The sequence below is a fragment of the Microcaecilia unicolor genome, chromosome 6 (genome assembly GCF_901765095.1).
Source record: "Microcaecilia unicolor chromosome 6, aMicUni1.1, whole genome shotgun sequence".
In the NCBI taxonomy this organism is placed as follows: Eukaryota; Metazoa; Chordata; class Amphibia; order Gymnophiona; family Siphonopidae; genus Microcaecilia; species Microcaecilia unicolor.
This window is the reverse complement of record NC_044036.1, coordinates 63,691,927-63,711,320: the sequence shown is the minus strand read 5'-3', so window position 1 is coordinate 63,711,320 and position 19,394 is coordinate 63,691,927. Positions and strand designations below refer to the sequence as shown.

Sequence of the window (19,394 nt, the reverse complement as noted above, 5' to 3'; positions counted from 1 at the left end):
TAGCATGGATACACTGCCATGCACTGCCCGATAAGCAAGAGAGCACTTTCCGGGTAGTAAATAGGTGGCGGAAAGGGCACCTGCGGTAAAGGCCGTACTCTAATTGGGAAATTAGCGTGTAGCCATTACAGGAACATATACAGATGCGGCTATTTCACCACTGTGCTAAAAGCAGCTGCAGTACACCATAAGTCTACATGCTACAAACAGCACCAGCTATTTTTGAGCATTAATTAGAATTTATGCACAGAACTAAGAATATTCTGTAATGTGGTGCGCGTAAATTCTAAGTCGACTAGTTGAAAAGTGGGCATGGCCATGGGTGTGGAATGGGCAGGTCATGGGAGTTTCTAAAATCTATGTGCGTTAAAGAATACACCTCCTCTGCACATAACTTGGGCATCGGGATTTACACCAAGTTTTACTTGGCATAACTGCTCACGACTAAATTTAGTTGTGAGGAACAGCACTTGGCATATTCTATATACTGCATGGAAATTTAGGCTTTATAGTATAAAGTACGCCTAAATGAAGGCAGACTTTATAGAATACACTTAGGTGAATTTCATTTTGGTTCTGATGTTTTTTAGGTGTGATATATAGAATCTAGTTCTTAGCGCATAGCTGCTAACCGACTGTATCGCACAATAATGTCAGCTATCTGCAAATATGCAAGCACTAGCTGGGTAAGTTTAGCAGTCAAATCGGACTGCATAAATAGCAGTCCTATATTTGCCTACTACTAACATAACCGGCCAGCGCTGCATATTCACATATAGAAAACAGATTATAAAATATTTCATTCTTTTTAACTGTCTACTTGAAATTGTAGGGTTATCCAGGACCACCAGGCTTACCTGGTCTGATTGGGCCACAAGGATCACCTGTGAGTATAACTTCTTCTTTTTTTTACTGTATAACTGTCGCACCGAGTTCCGCAAGTGGATGCTCTTGAAGAGCTGGTATGATTGTATATGGGCAGCAAGCATAGCGGTCTGATACATCTTCCTCCCAAAAGAACCCAAGATCCTAGCTTCTCTGTCTGGGGGCGCTGCAGCATAGTTCCTAGAACTCTTGGCTCTTTTGAGGGCGGAGTTCACTACCATGGAGTTATGGGGTAACTGAGACCTCATCAACCTAGGTTCACCATGGATCCGATATTAGGAATCAGTTTTCTTGGGGATCACGGGGCCAGACAGCGGGGACGCCCAGTTTCACGTAAGGACTTCCTTGAGTACCGTTTGCAAAGGAGCTGTCACTGTCTCTTTAGGTGGAGAGGTGTAGTCCAGGACCTCAAGCATCTCAGCCCTGGGCTCATCCTCCACGTCTACGGGGAATGGAATGGCCTGAGCCTTTTCCCGTACAAAAGATGAAAAGGAGAGGCTCTTAGGAAGAGACAGTCTCCTTTCAAGTGGAGGGAAAGGTCCAGAGGGAATCCCAAAGGACTCATCTGAGGAGAAGTACCTGGGATCCTCCTCTGACTCCCACGAACGCTCTTCCTTGGTATCAGAGAGCACTTCTCTCAGTGACTTCTGAGATCAAACCCGCTTTGACGCCGAAGACCCATGGCCTCAGTAGCGATGTCGAGCGGCCGACTCTCACATGGACTGCGACGAAGCTTCCTCCACCGACGTCGATGGGGAGTCGACCTGGGTGGCAGCTGATACTAGAGCCGCAAGCGGCACCGAGCTCGGAGACCTCACCACGGGTGGAGGGCCAGACACAGCTGCAGGTGATAGCACGGCAGGCACAGGCACCCCCCAACGCCGATGCAGACTGATGCAGCAGTCCTTCCAGAAACTCTGGAAGTAAGGCCTGAATGCGCTCATCAAGAGCCTCCATCGGAGAAGGCTGCGGGGCCAGTGGAGCAGTCGGTGGCAGAGTCGCTTGAGGCTCAGGAGCAGGAACTGGACTGCTAAGAGGCCAACTCGTCGGCACCTCCTTATGGAGGGGGAGCAGTCCTCCCGGCGTCGACGCTTCTCAGGTGCCAAATCCCTCAGCACCTCGAAGCTCCCGGCACCATGCGTCGAAGGAGAACAGTGTCGGTGCTTCTTTGCCTTCGCTCGATGCACCTCACCGAGACTCCTCGGTACTGATGAGGACGTCATTGAATCCCCATGTCGCCTGGGGTCGGGTCCGACGATGGATGGTCCCGGGGGGCCTGCATAGTTGGATACCTCGAGGTGGGTTGAGACTAGAGAGTTGCACGGGGACAGAAATCCATCCCGTCCTCACTGGAATCCAACCCGTCCCCATTCGTCCCTGTAGGAAATCTAACCCATCCCCGCCCGTCCCCATGGGGAATCTTACCCGTCCCCGCCCGTCCCCACAAGAATTTAACCTGTCCTCACCCACAAGAATTTAATGGTACATTAAAAAAAAATCCTGTCAGCTCTCTCAGTCTCTGGGTTTGAGCCGCAGCACTGCAGGCAAGGAAGGAACGGAAATGCGCACATATAAGACTTCTCTGATTCACTGGCACTGTGTGCTAAGAGATCACCACATGCACGCGCCGGTAAGTCAGGCGACATCTGATGCTCTTGCTTATGTCAGAGCTGAGGTCTGCGCATCAGCCCGGAAGCAGAGAGGATTAATAGTAATAGTAAATGACAGTAGATAAAAACCGGATCGGTCCATCCAGTCTGCCCATTAGTCACAGTCATTATCAATTCATGATTAAATCAACTATGAATGTGATGATATATGCTTGATTATGGTCTTTCTGTGGTGTTTCTGGGACATAGACCATAGAAGTCTGCCTGGCCCTATCCTTATGTTCCAACTGCTGGAGTTGCCCTCAAAGCCCACTCCAGCCTATTCATCTTCTCATTTGCAGGACACAGACCATAAAAGTCTGTCCAGAACTGTCCTCATGTTCCAGCCACTAAAGTTGCTGTCTAAACCCTTTCCAGCCCATCCAAAACCAGATTGCCATATATGAGACACAGACCGTACAGGTCTCCCGGTATCGGCCCTAGTTCATCACAGCCAGAGTCACCATGAAAGTGTCACGCGACACATCCACACACATGCAGCCATTTAAGTTTAGGTTTTTTATAACTTCCATTTTTTAAATAGAGATCCTCTGTGTTCATCCCATGCCTTTTTGAATTTCGTCACCATTTGTATCTCTACCACCTCCTTAATGGAGGCTTCCCACATCTGTACTGTTAAAGCAAGGAGGAGGAGGAGACAGCACTCAAAGAACTTGTAGGTGAGAGGCTGGCGCAAGTGCAGCATACACTTTCACGGGAACCCCACAGGAACTGCTTCCGTCTCCACGGGAACCCCACAGAAACTGCTTCCGTCCCCACGGGAATCCCGCGAATCCCGTTCCCGTGCAAGTCTTTAGTTGAGACCCACTCAATGCCTTGCTACTCCCAGTGTTTTTTGGCCTCTCAGCAGCGATGTGTACCTCCACTCCCGACATCGATGTGTCCCTCGATGCCGGCGTCGAAGGACCAGACCGAGCCAGTTGAGTCCTGTCACCCCCCCCCCCCCCCTCATTTTTATTTTTCTTTTGATCTCTTCTCACTTTGTCTTTTGGAAAAGACAGGGGCAGGGGGAAGTGGGAGGAACTGGAAAGATGGAGGGAAATGGTTTGTAATCATATCTTCTAGGAAGGATGGAAGCAGGTGGCATCAAGAAGAGAGAGGGAGAGGACATCAGCAAGAATTGGAGATCAAGATTGCACCAGGAGAGAGAGAGAAGGGAAGTATTGTAAGGGAGCATAGTGAGAGAAGGAGGTGAATGAGGAGGAAAAAAAGGGAAGGAGTAAGCAACATTAGTTGTGGAGAGAGAGTGGGAGAAACAGCAACAGAAACTTGAGAAGGAGGGGACAGCATGAATTGAACATACAGGAGGCAAAATTTGACAGGAGACAGTCTCAAGCCCCAGGCAACAGCATACATTGCTACCTCCCACTCTCCTTTGTCTGTTCAGCCATCCTATTCCTTCTACCCCTTCTTGATTGTAATCTTTGAAGTCAAGATAAAGGGAAGGGGGCATTATTTTCAGAGACATCTCTGAGAGGAAGATCTAGGCGGTCATTTTGGATGAGCTCTGGATGAGTCCCCCCCCCCCCCCCCCCCCCCCCGGCCATTTTATCTTTCTAATTACATTGATCTCTCTGGTTTTTGCTTTCCTCCGTCCATCTTTTCTTAACTTAGTTTCTGGGGTCTCCTGTCCTGTCTATTTTCCATTTTACCTTTTTCCATCTGTCCACAATTCCTTCCCTACATTGATCTCTTCTTTCCAGAGTTCTTCAATTGACTTTTCTGTTTCTCTATCCAGAATTCACTCCTCCTCCTTTCCAACCACTCCTCAATTATCCTCTTTTTACTGCACCTACATACAGCTTTCCTTCTCTTTCCCTTGCTCTAGCCTTCCCATTCCCCATCTCTCTCTCCTTCACCATCTCTCTCTCCTTCACCATCTCTATTGCCTTCTCCAGTCTCTTATTTGCCAGTCTTTCACTAACTCTCCCACTTCTTTCTCTCTCCCATGTCCAGCTCCTCTGTGCCTGTGTCCAATGTCTTCCTCGTGTGTGTGTCTCTCCTACGGTGCAGCAGCTTTCTTCTGTGTCGCTGACGCATCTGTGTCCAGCACCTCCGCTGTGTCCATCTCCCATTCCCTCAATGGCCCAGCATTTCCCATCACTGTGTCCTTCCCCCTATGGCCCCAAGATGTCCAGCTCTTCCTTTCCTTACCTGCAGCTGCTGCAGAATGTATCCCAGGTTCTTAACATGTGGCATCAGCACTAACACATAAAACAGAAGGAAAGTATGTGGCCCATCTTGAGTCCATATGCCCATCTTGAGCTCAACTGCCACTGCAACACCTCTGTAGGACTTGCAGCAGCACCAATGCATAAGGGAAGGAATGGGGCCTGCCTTAAGCCCAAGCATGCCCTGAGCTAGTTTAACAAAGAGGGCACGATATGTCAATCATGCCCTCTCTGTTAAACTAGCTCAGGGCATGCTTGGGCTTAAGACAGGCCCCTTTCCTTCCCTTATGCATTGCTGCTGCTGCTGCAAGTCCTACAGTGGTGTTGCAGTGGCAGTTGAACAAGATAGAGAGCAGAAGTAGAAGTAATTAGCCATGGCAGTCAGCAAACCTTTGGTGAGGCAACCCTATTTTATAATCCTCTTTATGAGCATGTAAAATGTTGTTATATATGTTCAAGTTATTTCTCTCTCTCTTGCACATTCATTATGGATTTCCTGAAAACCTGACCCCTGGGTGGCCCTTAAGGACTGGGAGTGAAGACCAAGGGCCTAGGCCCAAAAATTTGGAACATAGTGTACAGTAGTAGTGATAAGGTTCTCAAATACTTTTGCATGGTTGAAAAAGTAAAAATATTAACAACAAATGACCCAGGAGAGAAATATCAAGTATGGTGTAAAGCAATGGTTTCCAATCTATGGGTTGGAACCCGAAATGGGTTCACATCATCAGTAGATGGGGTCTCAGAAACAAGGCTAATCCCCCTCCCTCTTTCTGTGACTGATGCCCAGCAGTAGCAGTTAGCATGAGGCCTGCAGTTTCATTGAATATTCACAGACCCAGTCCCTTTCTTCTGAGTGGACTTCCTGTTAGACTGGAAATCCAGGCAGTGTACTGCGGTCTGTGAGCACACACTGTCTCACAGGGCCCTATGCTAATTGCTGCTATTGTTGACACTCCTGCAGCTCCTAATAACTCCATGCTTTGGATAACTGAGGGACAAGTAAGTGGATGAGGGAGGGGAGGCGCGTGAAGGTGTCAGGCTTTCCAAAAGCAGGAACTAGGATCGTGAGCCCTTGGACCACTGCCGAGGAGCGGCAGTGGCAGGCAAAACCACCCCACACAGGGATAAGGCAGAACTCTGACAGGGCCAGCTAGACTTCACCTGCACTTGACCACCGTTCCTCAGGAGTTGAGCCCCTGAGTGCAGGTGGCCGGCAGGACTTACCGGACAGGGCCGGAACTGGATACCAGCAGGATACACACAGGGACGCTTAACACACACAGGTGCTGTATAGTGGAATAATCAGAGCCATGCTGGAAGCAGCCAGCACACAGAGACAGAGACAGAACTAACTCAGAAAGACCAGACAGAAGCCAGCTTAGAAGCTGACCGCAAGAAATAAGGTAAGCTGAGAGGGGTCACGACCACAGACGTGACAGAAGGGTTGTTATTTTGGTTTCATCATCAGGAAGGGTTACATGAATTTTTAGGAGTTTCAACGAGTTTTGGAAAGCACTGATATAAACAGTAAATACTTTCTCTTATTAGTTTATCGTGAAATGTGCTACAGTATAATTAGCATATTGTTGATCTATATTTTAGGGTCTTTCAGGGCCAAGAGGACCCCCTGGTCTACAAGGTCCAAAGGGACGAAGGGTAAGTGACTTCTGAATTTATTTCATTACTAGCATACACCATGCCAAACTCTCTCAGTGTCTCGCATTGCAGGGATCTATTGACAATGTGAATAGGCATACTGGATCTAAGTTATTTTGATATAAATGTCTAGGATAAAGCAATCCTTTATTATAGGCGACCAAGATAAAGCCATAAAAATATATAATGTAGTTAGGAGAGAGCTACTTCTTGGACTGAAAATCACAATCCAAGAGAACAAATTGAAGTATTTCACCCATTTATGGAACTGGAACTAGTGTTCCTCAAGAATACTGTCTGGAATCATTGTACCCCTTTGTACTAGTGAACATAATTCAAAAATCAATCACACTCTAATCTAACTTGAAGAGCATTGCCATCCCATATGAAGTCTTTCATGAGTCCTATTACATTTGGTTTATTGAATAGTAAGTTAAAATTGTAATTTATTCAAAAGAATACTTTTGCACTGATATTCAGCCTACGGCGGTCAGAGGTTTTAAAGCTGCTGGCAGGCACAAGCTGAATTAAGCCCGAATATTCAATACTGGACCATATCTAGGCACTGGCATGGCATTAAATATCCAGGGTCAGATAGCAACCCAAAAGTTATATGGGTGCCGGACAGTATTCAGTGCCATCATAAGAATAGTGGGCAAAGATAAGGCTGCCTTTTATGTGGTTCTGCCTGCTTAGCTGTGTGAGCACTGGCATTGAATACAGAAGGTGCCTGCTCCTCCTTGACTCAGCCCTTGAACCACCCTAGCACTAAGGTAGTGCTGCAGTGTTCAGAGCCAATATTCAGTACCACTGCCCTAGATGATCTAGATATGGAAGTAACTAGTGAGGTAATTAAGTTTGCCTATGAAGCAAAGTTATTCAAAGTTGTTAAATCGCAAGTGAACTGTGAAAAATTGCAAGACGACTTTACGAGACTGGGCATCCAAATGGCAGATGATGTTTAATGTGAACAAGTGCAAAGTGATGCATGTGAGAAAGAGGAACCCGAACTATAGCTACGTGATGCAAGGTTCCATGTTAGGAGTCACTGACCAGGAAAAGGATCTAGGAGTCATCATTAATGATAATTTGAACCCCTCGGGTTAGAGTGCTCTGACAGCAAAGAAAGGAAATAGAATGTTAGGTATTATTGGAGAGTCATGGGATAGGAGGTAGTGTTCTATTGTGGATTAAAAACTGGTTAAAAGATAGAAAACGGAGAGTAGGGTTAAATGGTCAGTATTCTCAGTGGAGAAGGGTAGTTAGTGGGGTTCCCCAGGGCTCTGTGCTGGGACTGCTGCTTTTTAACATATTTATAAATGACCTAGAGATGGGAGTAACTAGTGAGGTAATTAAATTTGCTGATAACACAAAGTTATTCAAAGTTGTTAAATCGCGGTAGGATTGTGAAAAATTACAAGCAGACCTTGCGAGACTGGGAGACTGGGCATCTAAATGGCAGATGACGTTTAATGTGAGCAAGTGCAAAGTGATGCATGTGGGAAAGAGGAACCCGAATTATAGCTATGTCATGCAAGGTTCCACGTTAGGAGTCACAAACCAAGAAAGGAATCTAGGTGTCGTCGTTGATGATATGTTGAAACCTTCTGTTCAGTGTGCTTCTGCGGCTAAGAAAGCAAATAGAATGTTAGTTATTATTAGGAAAGAAATGGAAAACAAAAATTAGGATGTTATAATGCCTTTGTATCGCTCCATGGTGCGACCGCACCTCGAATATTGTGTTCAATTCTGGTCGCCGCATCTCAAAAACCATATAGTGGAATTAGAAAAGTGCCGAGAACGGCGACGAAAATGATAAAGGGGATGGGACGACTTCCCTATGAGGAAAGGCTAAAGCGGCTAGGGCCCTTCAGCTTGGAGAAAAGACGGCTGAGGGGAGATATGATAGAGGTCTATAAAATAATGAGTGAATGGGTAGATGTGAAGCGTCTGTTCACGCTTTCCAAAAATACTAGGACTAGGGGGCATGTGATGAAGCTACAATGTAGTAAATTTAAAACGAATAGGAGAAACTTTTTCTTCACTCAACGTGTAATTAAACTCTGGAAATTATTGCCAGAGAATGTGGTAAAGGCGGTTAGCTTAGCGGAGTTTTAAAAAGGTTTGGATGGCTTCCTAAAGGAAAATTCCATAGACCGTTAGTAAATGGACTTGGGGAAAATCCACTATTTCTGGGATGACAGATGTGAGATCTATTGTCCTACATACAGACCTGTTGGTATTTCTGTGACTTGGTTAGAGAGGTGTGGTAGCCGTGTTAGTCCACTCTTAAAGGTTATCAATAGAAATCAAACAAAATAAAACTTGGAAAAGAAAATAAGATGAAACCTTTTTTATTGGACATAACTTAATACGTTTCTTGATTAGCTTTCAAAGGTTGCCCTTCTTCGTCAGATCGGAAATAAGCAAATGTGTTAGTTGATAGTATATGTAAGTGAAGCTTCAAAGCATTTCAATGACAGTCTAGCAAGGTGGGGGTGGGTAGGAGGTATGTATGCATGGGTACATCAAAGCATTTCATTTTATTGATAGTCTAACAGGATGGGTGTGGGTAGTTGAGAGGAGAGTGATAAACAGAGAAATACAACTTTATGGTTTATAATGGGCTAGAAAACCCAGATCCTTGTTGAGTCCTGTCTGTTGGGTGTCAAAATATTCAATCATTCTGACTTCAAAGGTCTTACGTTCCTGTATTGTTTTAAAGTTACCTTTCAGGATTCTTACTGTGAAATCACTGGTGCAGTGTCCTGGTCCTGTAAAGTGTTGGCCCAGAAAGAGAAAGGGAAATAAAATGGGACTTGATATGCCACTTTTCTGTGGTTTTTGCAACTACATTCAAAGCAGTTTACATAGTATACACAAGTACTTATTTGCACCTGGGGCAATGGAGGTTTAAATGACTTGCCCAGAGCCACAAGGAGCTGCAGTGGGAATCAGGATCAAAGTCCGCTGCACTAACCACTAGGCTTTTGCTAGCTCTCGCGCGCCCATGCGCACCGTGCATGCGCGGCCGTCTTCCCGCCCAAACCGGCTCGTGTTCGTCAGTCTTCTTTTGTCCGTGCTCTGGACGGTCGTGTTTTGCCGCCGTTTCGCGCCCGTCAAGTTGACCCTAGCGCGTCTTAGCGATTTCGCTAAAAAAAAAAAAAAAAGAGACTTTGCCACCTAAGGAAGCGTCCACAGTACCCATGCATCATGTCCTAAAAAAGACATTGCTGGTGAACTGGACCAAGCCTTTAACTAATCCCCACATTCCCAAGAAGATCGAGTCCCAGTACCGGATCCATGGGGACCCAGAGCTGATGCGCACTCAGTTGCCTCATGACACTGGTGTGGTGGATCTGGCCCTAAAGAAGGCTAAGAGTTCTAGGGAGCATGCTTCGGCGCCCCCGGGCAAGGACTCTAGAACCTTAGACTCCTTTGGGAGGAAGGCCTACCATTCTTCTGTGCTCGTGGCCAAGATTCAGTCCTACCAGCTCTACACGAGCATCCATATGTGGAACAATGTGCGGCAGTTGGCCGGCTTGGTGGACAAGCTCCCTCCTGAGCAAGCCAAGCCGTTTCAGGAGGTGGTCAGGCAGCTGAAAGCGTGCAGAAAATTCCTGGCCAGAGGGGTATATGATACCTTTAATGTTGCGTCCAGGGCCGCTGCTCAAGGTGTGGTGATGCGCAGACTCTCATGGCTGCGTGCCTCCGACCTGGAGAATAGGATCCAGCAGCGGATTGCGGACTCCCCTTGCCGAGCGGACAACATTTTTGGAGAGAAAGTCGAACAGGTGGTAGAGCAGCTCCACCAGCGGGATACTGCTTTCGACAAGTTCTCCTGCCGGCAGCCTTCAGCATCTACCTCCTCAGATAGACGTTTTTATGGGGGAAGGAGGGCTGTTCCCTACTCTTCTGGTAAGCGTAGGTACAATCCTCCTTCTCGACAGCCTGCGGCCCAGGCTAAGCCCCAGCGCGCTTGCTCTTGTCAGCAGCGTGCACCTCAGCAAGGCCCCACGACTCCCCAGCAAAAGCAGGGGACGAGCTTTTGACTGGCTCCAGCAGAGCATAGCCGACATCAACGTGTCCGTGCCAGGCGATCTGCCGGTCGGGGGGAGGTTGAAAGTTTTTCACCAAAGGTAGCCTCTTATAACCTCCGACCGTTGGGTTCTTCAAATAGTCCGGCAAGGATACACCCTCAATTTGGCCTCAAAGCCTCCAAATTGTCCTCCGGGAGCTCAGTCCTACAGCTTCCAGCACAAGCAGGTACTTGCAGAGGAACTCTCCACCCTTCTCAGCGCCAATGCGGTCAAGCCCGTGCCATCCGGGCAAGAAGGGCTGGGATTCTATTCCAGGTATTTCCTTGTGGAAAAGAAAACAGGGGGGATACGTCCCATCCTAGACCTAAGGGCCCTGAACAAGTATCTGGTCAAGGAAAAGTTCAGGATGCTTTCCCTGGGCACCCTTCTTCCCATGATTCAGGAAAACGATTGGCTATGCTCTCTGGACTTGAAGGACGCCTACACACACATCCCGATACTGCCAGCTCACAGGCAGTATCTGCGATTTCAGCTGGGCACACGTCACTTCCAGTACTGTGTGCTACCCTTTGGGCTCACCTCTGCGCCCAGAGTGTTCACGAAGTGCCTGGCTGTAGTAGCAGCGGCGCTTCGCAGACTGGGAGTGCACGTGTTCCCCTATCTCTACGATTGGCTGGTGAAGAACACATCCGAGGCAGGAGCTCTACAGTCCATGCAGATGACTATTCGCCTCCTGGAGCTACTGGGGTTTGTGATAAATTATCCAAAGTCCCACCTTCTCCCAGTTCAAAGACTCGAATTCATAGGAGCTCTGCTGGATTCTCGGACGGCTCGTGCCTATCTCCCAGAGACGAGAGCTAACAACTTGTTGTCCCTCGTCTCTCGGGTGCGAGCGTCCCAGCAGATCACAGCTCGGCAGATGTTGAGATTGCTGGGCCACATGGCCTCCACAGTTCATGTGACTCCCATGGCGATCTGCTCAATGGACCCTAGCTTCCCAGTGGTTTCAGGCTGCTGGGGATCTAGAGGACGTGATCCACCTGTCCACGAGTTTTCTCAAATCCCTGTACTGGTGGACGATTTGGTCCAATTTGACTCTGGGACGCCCTTTCCAAATTCCTCAGCCACAAAAGGTGCTGACTACGGATGCGTCTCTCCTGGGGTGGGGAGCTCATGTCGATGGGCTTCACACCCAGGGAAGCTGGTCCCTCCAGGAACGCGATCTGCAGATCAATCTCCTGGAGTTACGAGCGGTCTGGAACGCTCTGAAGGCTTTCAGAGATCGGCTGTCCCATCAAATTATCCAAATTCAGACAGACAACCAGGTTGCCATGTACTACATCAACAAGCAGGGGGGCACCGGATCTCGCCCTCTGTGTCAGGAAGCCGTCAGCATGTGGCTGTGGGCTCGCCGTTACGGCATGTTGCTCCAAGCCACATACCTGGCAGGCGTAAACAACAGTCTGGCCGACAGGTTGAGCAGGATTATGCAACCTCACGAGTGGTCGCTCAACTCCGGTGTGGTGCGCCAGATCTTCCAAGTGTGGGGCACCCCCTTGGTAGATCTCTTCGCATCTCAAGCCAACCACAAGGTCCCTAAGTTCTGTTCCAGACTTCAGGCCCACGGTCGACTGGCAAAGGATGCCTTCTCCTGGACTGGGGGGAGGGTCTGCTGTATGCTTATCCTCCCATACCTCTGGTGGGGAAGACTTTGTTGAAACTCAAGCAAGACCGGGGCACCATGATTCTGATTGCTTCCTTTTGGCTGCGTCAGATCTGGTTCCCTCTTCTTCTGGAGTTGTCCTCCGAAGAACCCTGGAGATTGGAGTGTTTTCCGACCCTCATCACACAGGACGAAGGGGCGCTTCTGAATCCCAACCTCCAGTCTCTGGCTCTCACGGCCTGGATGTCGAGAACGTAGACTTTGCCTCTTTGGGTCTGTCAGAGGGTATCTCCCGTGTCTTGCTTGCTTCCAGGAAAGATTCCACTAAGAGGAGTTACTTCTTTTTATGGAGGAGGTTTGCCGTCTGGTGTGACAGCAAGGCCTTAGATCCTCGCTCTTGTCCTACACAGACCCTGCTTGAATACCTTCTGCACTTGTCTGAGTCTGGTCTCAAGACCAACTCTGTAAGGGTTCACCTTAGCGCAATCAGTGCATACCATTACCGTGTGGAAGGTAAGCCGATCTCAGGACAGCCTTTAGTTGTTTGCTTCATGAGAGTTTTGCTTTTGTCAAAGCCCCCCGTCAAACCTCCTACAGTGTCATGGGATCTCAATGTCGTTCTCACCCAGCTGATGAAACCTCCTTTTGAGCCACTGAACTCCTGCCATCTGAAGTACTGGACCTGGAAGGTCATTTTCTTGGTGGCAGTTACTTCAGCTCGTAGAGTCAGTGAGCTTCAGGCCCTGGTAGCCCAGGCCCCTTACACCAAATTTCATCATAACAGAGTAGTCCTCCGCACTCACCCTAAGTTCTTGCCGAAGGTAGTGTCGGAGTTCCATCTGAACCAGTCAATTGTCTTGCCAACATTCTTTCCCCATCCTCATTCCTGCCCTGCTGAACGTCAGCTGCACACATTGGACTGCAAAAGAGCATTGGCCTTCTATCTGGAGCGGACACAGCCCAACAGACAGTCCGCCCAATTGTTTGTTTCTTTTGATCCCAACAGGAGGGGAGTGGCTGTGGGGAAACGCACCATTTCTAATTGGCTAGCAGATTGCATTTCCTTCACTTATGCCCAGGCTGGGCTGGCTCTTGAGGGTCATGTCACGGCTCATAATGTTAGAGCCATGGCAGCGTCAGTGGCCCACTTGAAGTCAGCCACTATTGAAGAGATTTGCAAAGCTGCGACGTGGTCATCTGTCCACACATTCACATCTCATTACTGCCTGCAGCAGGATACCCGACGCGACAGTCGGTTCGGGCAGTCAGTGCTTCAGAATCTGTTCGGGGTTTAGAATCCAACTCCACCCCCCTAGGCCCATGTTGCAGCCTTGCAAATCTCTTCTATAGAGGCTGACCTCAAGTGGGCTACCGATGCAACCATGGCTCTGACATTGAGCCTTGACATGACCCTCAAAAGTCCGGCCGGCTTGGGCGTAAGTGAAAGAAATGCAATCTGCCAGCCAATTGGAGATTGTGTGTTTCCAGATGACGACCCCCATCCTGTTGGGATCAAAAGAAACAAAAAAGCTAAGTGGACTGCCTGTAAGGCTTAGTCCGCTCCAAATAAAAAGGCAATGCTCACTTGCAGTCTGAGGTGTGCACTGCACTTTTGCCAGGATGGGCATGAGGTTTAGGAAAGGAAAGGGAATGGGACTTGTATACCACCTTTCTGTGGTTTTTACAACTACATTCAAAGTGGTTTACATATTATATACAGGTACTTATTTGTACCTGGGACAATGGAGGGTTAAGTGACTTGCTCCGAGTCACAAGGAGCTGCAGTGGGAATCAAACCCAGTTCCCCTAGGTTAGAAAAGAATGTTGGAAGAACAATTGACTGGTTTAGATGGAACTCTGACACAATCTTAGGTAGGAACTTAGGGTGCATGTGGAGAACTGGCTGTCGAGCCAGAAACAAAAGATCCCAATAATAAAATGTGGCCTATACTGTAGGTGGAAACCTCTCAACCCGACCCCTATACTTACAAGGAAGCCACATCAAGTGCCCCAATGGGCGAGTACCAATCAAATCCTGCTCAATATGTACCCACAATGTATGATCTTCCTTCCGAAACCACTCTATTGCTGATCGCGACTGCGCCGCACAGTAGTACCAGAAAAGATTTGGTACCCCCAACCCCCCCATCTAGCTTACTCTTATACAAAAAGGTTTGCGGCAAACGCGGATGCTTTTGATTCCAGATAAAGCGAATTAAACTATCTTGCAAGCTGGAAAGAAAAGACCGCGACAAACGCAATGGAAGCACTTGAAACAAATACAATAAACGTGGATAAAGGTGAGCCAGTTGATGTAGTGTATCATGATTTTCAGAAAACTTTTGATAAAGTTCCTCATCAGAGACTTCTTAAAAAATTAAAGGGTCATGGGATAGAAGGTAAGGGTTAAATGGTCATTTCTCTCAATGGAGGAGGGTAAACAGTACTGGAACTGGTGCTATTTAACATATTTATAAATGATATTGAAGATTCAAGATGATCAAATGCTCTGAAACAAATATGAAAGAACTTCATCAGGAATAATCCTGCTATGTGGGGTGATGATGTTTTCTTTCAGTCTGTGGTTTGCGCGCCGCAACAAAGCAAAACAAAGCTTAGCTAACTTTGCAGTACGCCAGTTTATTTTGTACAAGGAGGTGGTTCAGGTTCACTTCCTTGACTTTGTACGGTCTCCTCGCGCTTTTTGTTTTTGCTGTTGCACAATTGCATGTGCAGTAGTGTACGTGAGCTTTATAAGAACGCACATTAGTGCACACCTACCACCACGATCTTAATGTGTAGCATTTCGCTGATACTGCACTGACCGATGTAAGGAAAACAAAGGATCTTGGATTTAGCGCAGGCATTTTTTTCAGTTGTAGTTCAAGGCCAGTTAAGTATTTCCCTGGCCTTGGAGAGTTCACAATTTGCATTTGTAAACGAGGCATCAAAAAATTAAATAACTTCCACAAGATCAAAATGTAGACCTCGATGCAGTAAAGTGGGTTAGAATGGCGCAAATCCTTTAATAGCTGGCTAAACATCATTGTTTTAGGGGGAGGAGCCAAAACCCACCCCCTTTGCTCTTCAATCCATTTTCTCCTCCAGCGCCGGAGGTGGGAGGCGGGGCTGGTGGTTGGGAGGCAGGGATAGTGCTGGGCAGACTTATACGGTCTGTGCCAGAGACGGTGGTGGGAGGCAGGGATAGTGCTGGGCAGACTTATACGGTCTGTGCCAGAGCCAGTGGCGGGAGGCGGGGGCTGGTGGTTGGGAGGTGGGGATAGTGCTGGGCAGACTTATATACGGTCTGTGCCCTGAAGAGCACAGGTACAAATCAAAGTAGGGTATACATAAAAAGTAGCATGTATGAGTTATCTTGTTGGGCAGACTGGATGGACCGTGCAGGCCTTTTTCTGCCGTCATCTACTATGTAACTATGTTTTTTTTCTGTTCTCAATCAGATGTGACATTTAGCCATGAAACACCATGATTAGGGCACAGCTGTAAATCATTTGTACCTAACAAACTTAGCTAGTGGTTTGTCCTATGTAATTGCAATGCAGATGTATTTTATTTGTAATAATTGTCTAAGAAAATAAGAGAGAAATGGTAATGGGATACAGAGGTTATGCTAAGTTCTTTTGTTTCAGTAATGTTTTGTTTTCTAATACTTATAAGTATAAGATGGTTGTTATGCTAGGCTTTTACTGCATTTCATAAAGTCATATGGTGCATACATTGTAAGCTGCCTAGATTTTTAAGATAGGCAGTATATCAAATAGAATGGAAATGGAAATTTCCAGATTGCAATAGGTTCTGAGCTGGATCATGCAGGAACCTTTCTGAAAATGTGCATTCAAATCTAGAAATTACAAATGGGTACAGCATTTGTTGGCTTGGAACTGAAACATCTGTCAAAATAAGCGAAGGATTGGATATTTTTAAGTTAATTGCAAAAGACAGGAATACTACGATGGACCCCAAAGGGAAGGGCGAGTTTACATACATTTTAGCTATTTTATTCTGACTCACAAATTTCTGTGAGAAATTCAGCCATGGAGATTTCTTCTGTATCTTATGAACAGGTTAATCATGCATTTGATGTCCCAACTTGATTGTCCACTGGAGGCTGGAGGAAATGACTGAAATAATAAAAGAAACTGTCCATGATCATGAAATAGCAAATCGTTAGCCTTTATAGATTTTATTTTCAGTTTATAAATGTTTTTAAAGGTAGAAAATATTGGTCCTCTTTAATATAAATTATTTTATTCCCACACAACTAAGAGAATGAGTTGACTGGTGTCTAATTCTAGTTGAAAACTTGTACAATGTTAGATTTCCAGAAGTTCAAGATCAAGTATGCATATGCTTATAGTGCATCATACCATATGCAATGAGTTTATTTTATTTATTTTTATTTATTTATTTATTTATTACATTTGTATCCCACATTATCCCACCTTTTTGCAGGCTCAATGTGGCTTACAATTCATCGTGGATACTGGAAATAGAAAAGAATGTACATTTGTTTTTTACAGCAAGTTTTAGGTACATGATGGTGAAATACATAGTACTAGAAATAGAAAAGAGTATACATTTGTTTTAGCAGACGTTTTGGGTACATGATGGTGAGATACATGATAGTGTTAAAGCCATAGACATTAGGTACATGATAGTGTGAAAGCAAAAGACATTAAAGAACATTCCTGGATATCTTAAAGAATGTAGAGTTACGCGTGTTGTTCTTTATGATATATTTTGTCGAAGAGATAAGTTTTCAGGAGTTTGCGGAAATTGGTCATTTCGTAGACCATTTCAGGTTACGTGGCAGTGAGTTCCAGAGCTGTGTGCTTGTATAGGAAAAGGTTGATGCATGCATTGATTTGTATTTCAAGCCTTTACATTTGGGAGGATGAAGGTTGAGGAATGTGCGGGAGGATTTTTTTGCATTTCTGGGTGGTAGTTCTATTAGGTCTGACATGTAGGCTGGGGTGTCACCATGGATGATTTTATGGACCAAGGTACAGAGTTTGAACATGATGCGTTCTTTGAGTGGGAGCCAGTGTAGTTTTTCATGAAGGGGTGTTGCGCTTTCGTATTTTGGTTTGCCGAATATTAGTCTGGCTGCCGTGTTCTGGGCTGTCTGGAGTTTTTTGAGTATTTGCTCTTTGCAGCCGGCGTAGAGTGAATTACAGTAGTCCAGATGACTAAGTACCAGTGATTGTACCAGGTAGCGGAAGACATTCCTTGGGAAAAATGGTCTGACTCTTTTTAGTTTCCACATTGAATGGAACATCTTTTTAGTTATGTTTTTTGCATGATTCTCCAGTGTTAGGTGTCGATCAATGGTGACTCCAAGGATTTTTAGGGTGTCTGAGACTGGTAGACTTAGATTAGGTGTGTTGATGGTGATAAATTCCTTCTTGTTGTATTGCGAGGTGAGTACTAGGCATTGGGTTTTTTCAGCATTTAGTTTCAGTCGAAATGCATCTGCCCAGGAGTTCATTATGTGTAGGCTTTGGTTGATTTCGTCGGAAATTTTTCTTAGATCGTGTTTAAATGGGATAAAGATTGTTACATCATCGGCATATATATATATATGGGTTTAGATTCTGATTCGATAGTAGCTTAGCCAAGGGTGTCATCATTAGGTTGAATATGGTCGATGAGAGGGGGGATCCCTGTGGAACTCCGCATTCAGGTGTCCATGTGGCTGATGTAGTCGAGTTTGATGTCACTTGATATGAGCGAGTGGTTAGGAAACCCTTGAACCATCTGAGAACGTTACCTCCGATTCCGAAGTATTCGAGGATGAGTAATAAAATTCCATGGTCAACCATGTCGAATGCGCTTGACATGTCAAATTGTAACAGTAGTATGTTGTTGCCATTTGCTATCAATTGTTTGAGTTTGGTCATAAGCGTGACTAGTACGGGTTTCCGGACTGTGATTAGAGCGAAATCCTGACTGGGAATCGTGCAGTACCGAGAACTTGTTTAGATACTCTGTGAGTTGTTTGGTCACCATGCCTTCTGTTATTTTGGTGAATAAGGGAATGGATGCTACTGGTCTATAGTTTGTTAGTTCATTAGTATTTTTCTTTGCATCGTTGGGTATGGGGGTGAGTAGAATATTTCCTTTCTCCTTTGGGAAGAGTCCATTTTGTAGCATGAAATTCACATGGTTAGTTAGGTCCATTATAAATTGTTGGGGGACCGACTTCATGAGGTTGTTTGGGCATATATCTAATTTACAGCGAGATTTGGCGAATCTTTTAAGTGTCTGTGAGATAAGATCTTCTGGTAGTATAGTGAATTCAGTCCAGATCCTGTCTGCTGGGTGGATTCTGGGTTCTGGGTCTAGGCATTCTAGGAGTGTAGTATATTTGATTGGGCTGGCTGGTATTTTGAGTCGTAGTTTTATGATTTTCTCGTTGAAGTATTTTGCCAAGTCGTCGGCTCCTGGAGTGTCTTTGTTGTTGGTGGTGACTGGGGTTGTGTCTAATAGTTTATTCACGAGTTGGAAGAGTTTGTGCATGTCTTTGTAATTTGGCCCGACTTCAGTTTTGTAGTATTGTCTTTTGGTTTGTCTTATGGCATATTTGTATTTCCTTCGGAGTAGTTTCCAAGCGTTAAGGGTGGGATCATCTTTTTTTTTTGTTTCACGTACATTCTAGTGTCCTAACTTGTGTTTTGAGTTTTTTCAGTTCTTCATTGAACCATGGTATTGAGTTTTTCCTGTGCGAGGTTCTGGTTTGAATTGGGGCAATGTTGGCTAGTATCAGTTTGCATCTATTATCCCAATTAGAGAGGAATTGGATTGTGTCTGTCTTTGTTGTCCATCTGTCAATGTAGATCTGTTGCCAAAATTCAGCTGGGTCTATTTTTCCTCTTGTGGTGTAGGTTTTTCGTATTTGTTTGTTAGGTAGGTCTTTCCTTCTCCATTGGAGGGTGATGTTTGCTATGTAATGGTCTGACCACAGTATGGGTGACCAGTGACTCTGGGCAAGTCACTTAACCCTCCATTGCCCCATGTAAGCCGCATTGAGCCTGCCATGAGTGGGAAAGCGCGGGGTACAAATGTAACAAAAAAAAAAATATTAGTTAATATAAAGTTAGCGTTGTGGTCGAATTTGTGTGTTATGATGTCTAATGTGTGTCCTTTTTCGTGTGTCGGTTGCGTATTTGGTTCTTGTAGGTCCCAGAGCTGTAGGAATTCTTTGCAGTTTTGGGTACTTGTTGTGGTGAGATCTTCCAGGTGTAAGTTGGTATCTCCTATTATGATAAGGTTAGAGGAAGAGATA

General features: G+C 45.9%; 1 protein-coding gene across 2 annotated transcripts in view; it reads left to right on the top strand.

Annotated features, from left to right (window-relative positions):
- COL24A1 (collagen type XXIV alpha 1 chain) overlaps window positions 1-19,394 on the top strand; it is an 804,368-nt gene that overhangs the window by 495,044 nt on the left and 289,930 nt on the right. For both annotated transcript variants that reach the window (XM_030205800.1, XM_030205801.1), the window contains 2 exons: window positions 833-886; window positions 6,332-6,385. In XM_030205800.1, the coding sequence (XP_030061660.1) occupies window positions 833-886; window positions 6,332-6,385 (108 nt within the window). The remainder of the gene's footprint in view (window positions 1-832; window positions 887-6,331; window positions 6,386-19,394) is intronic.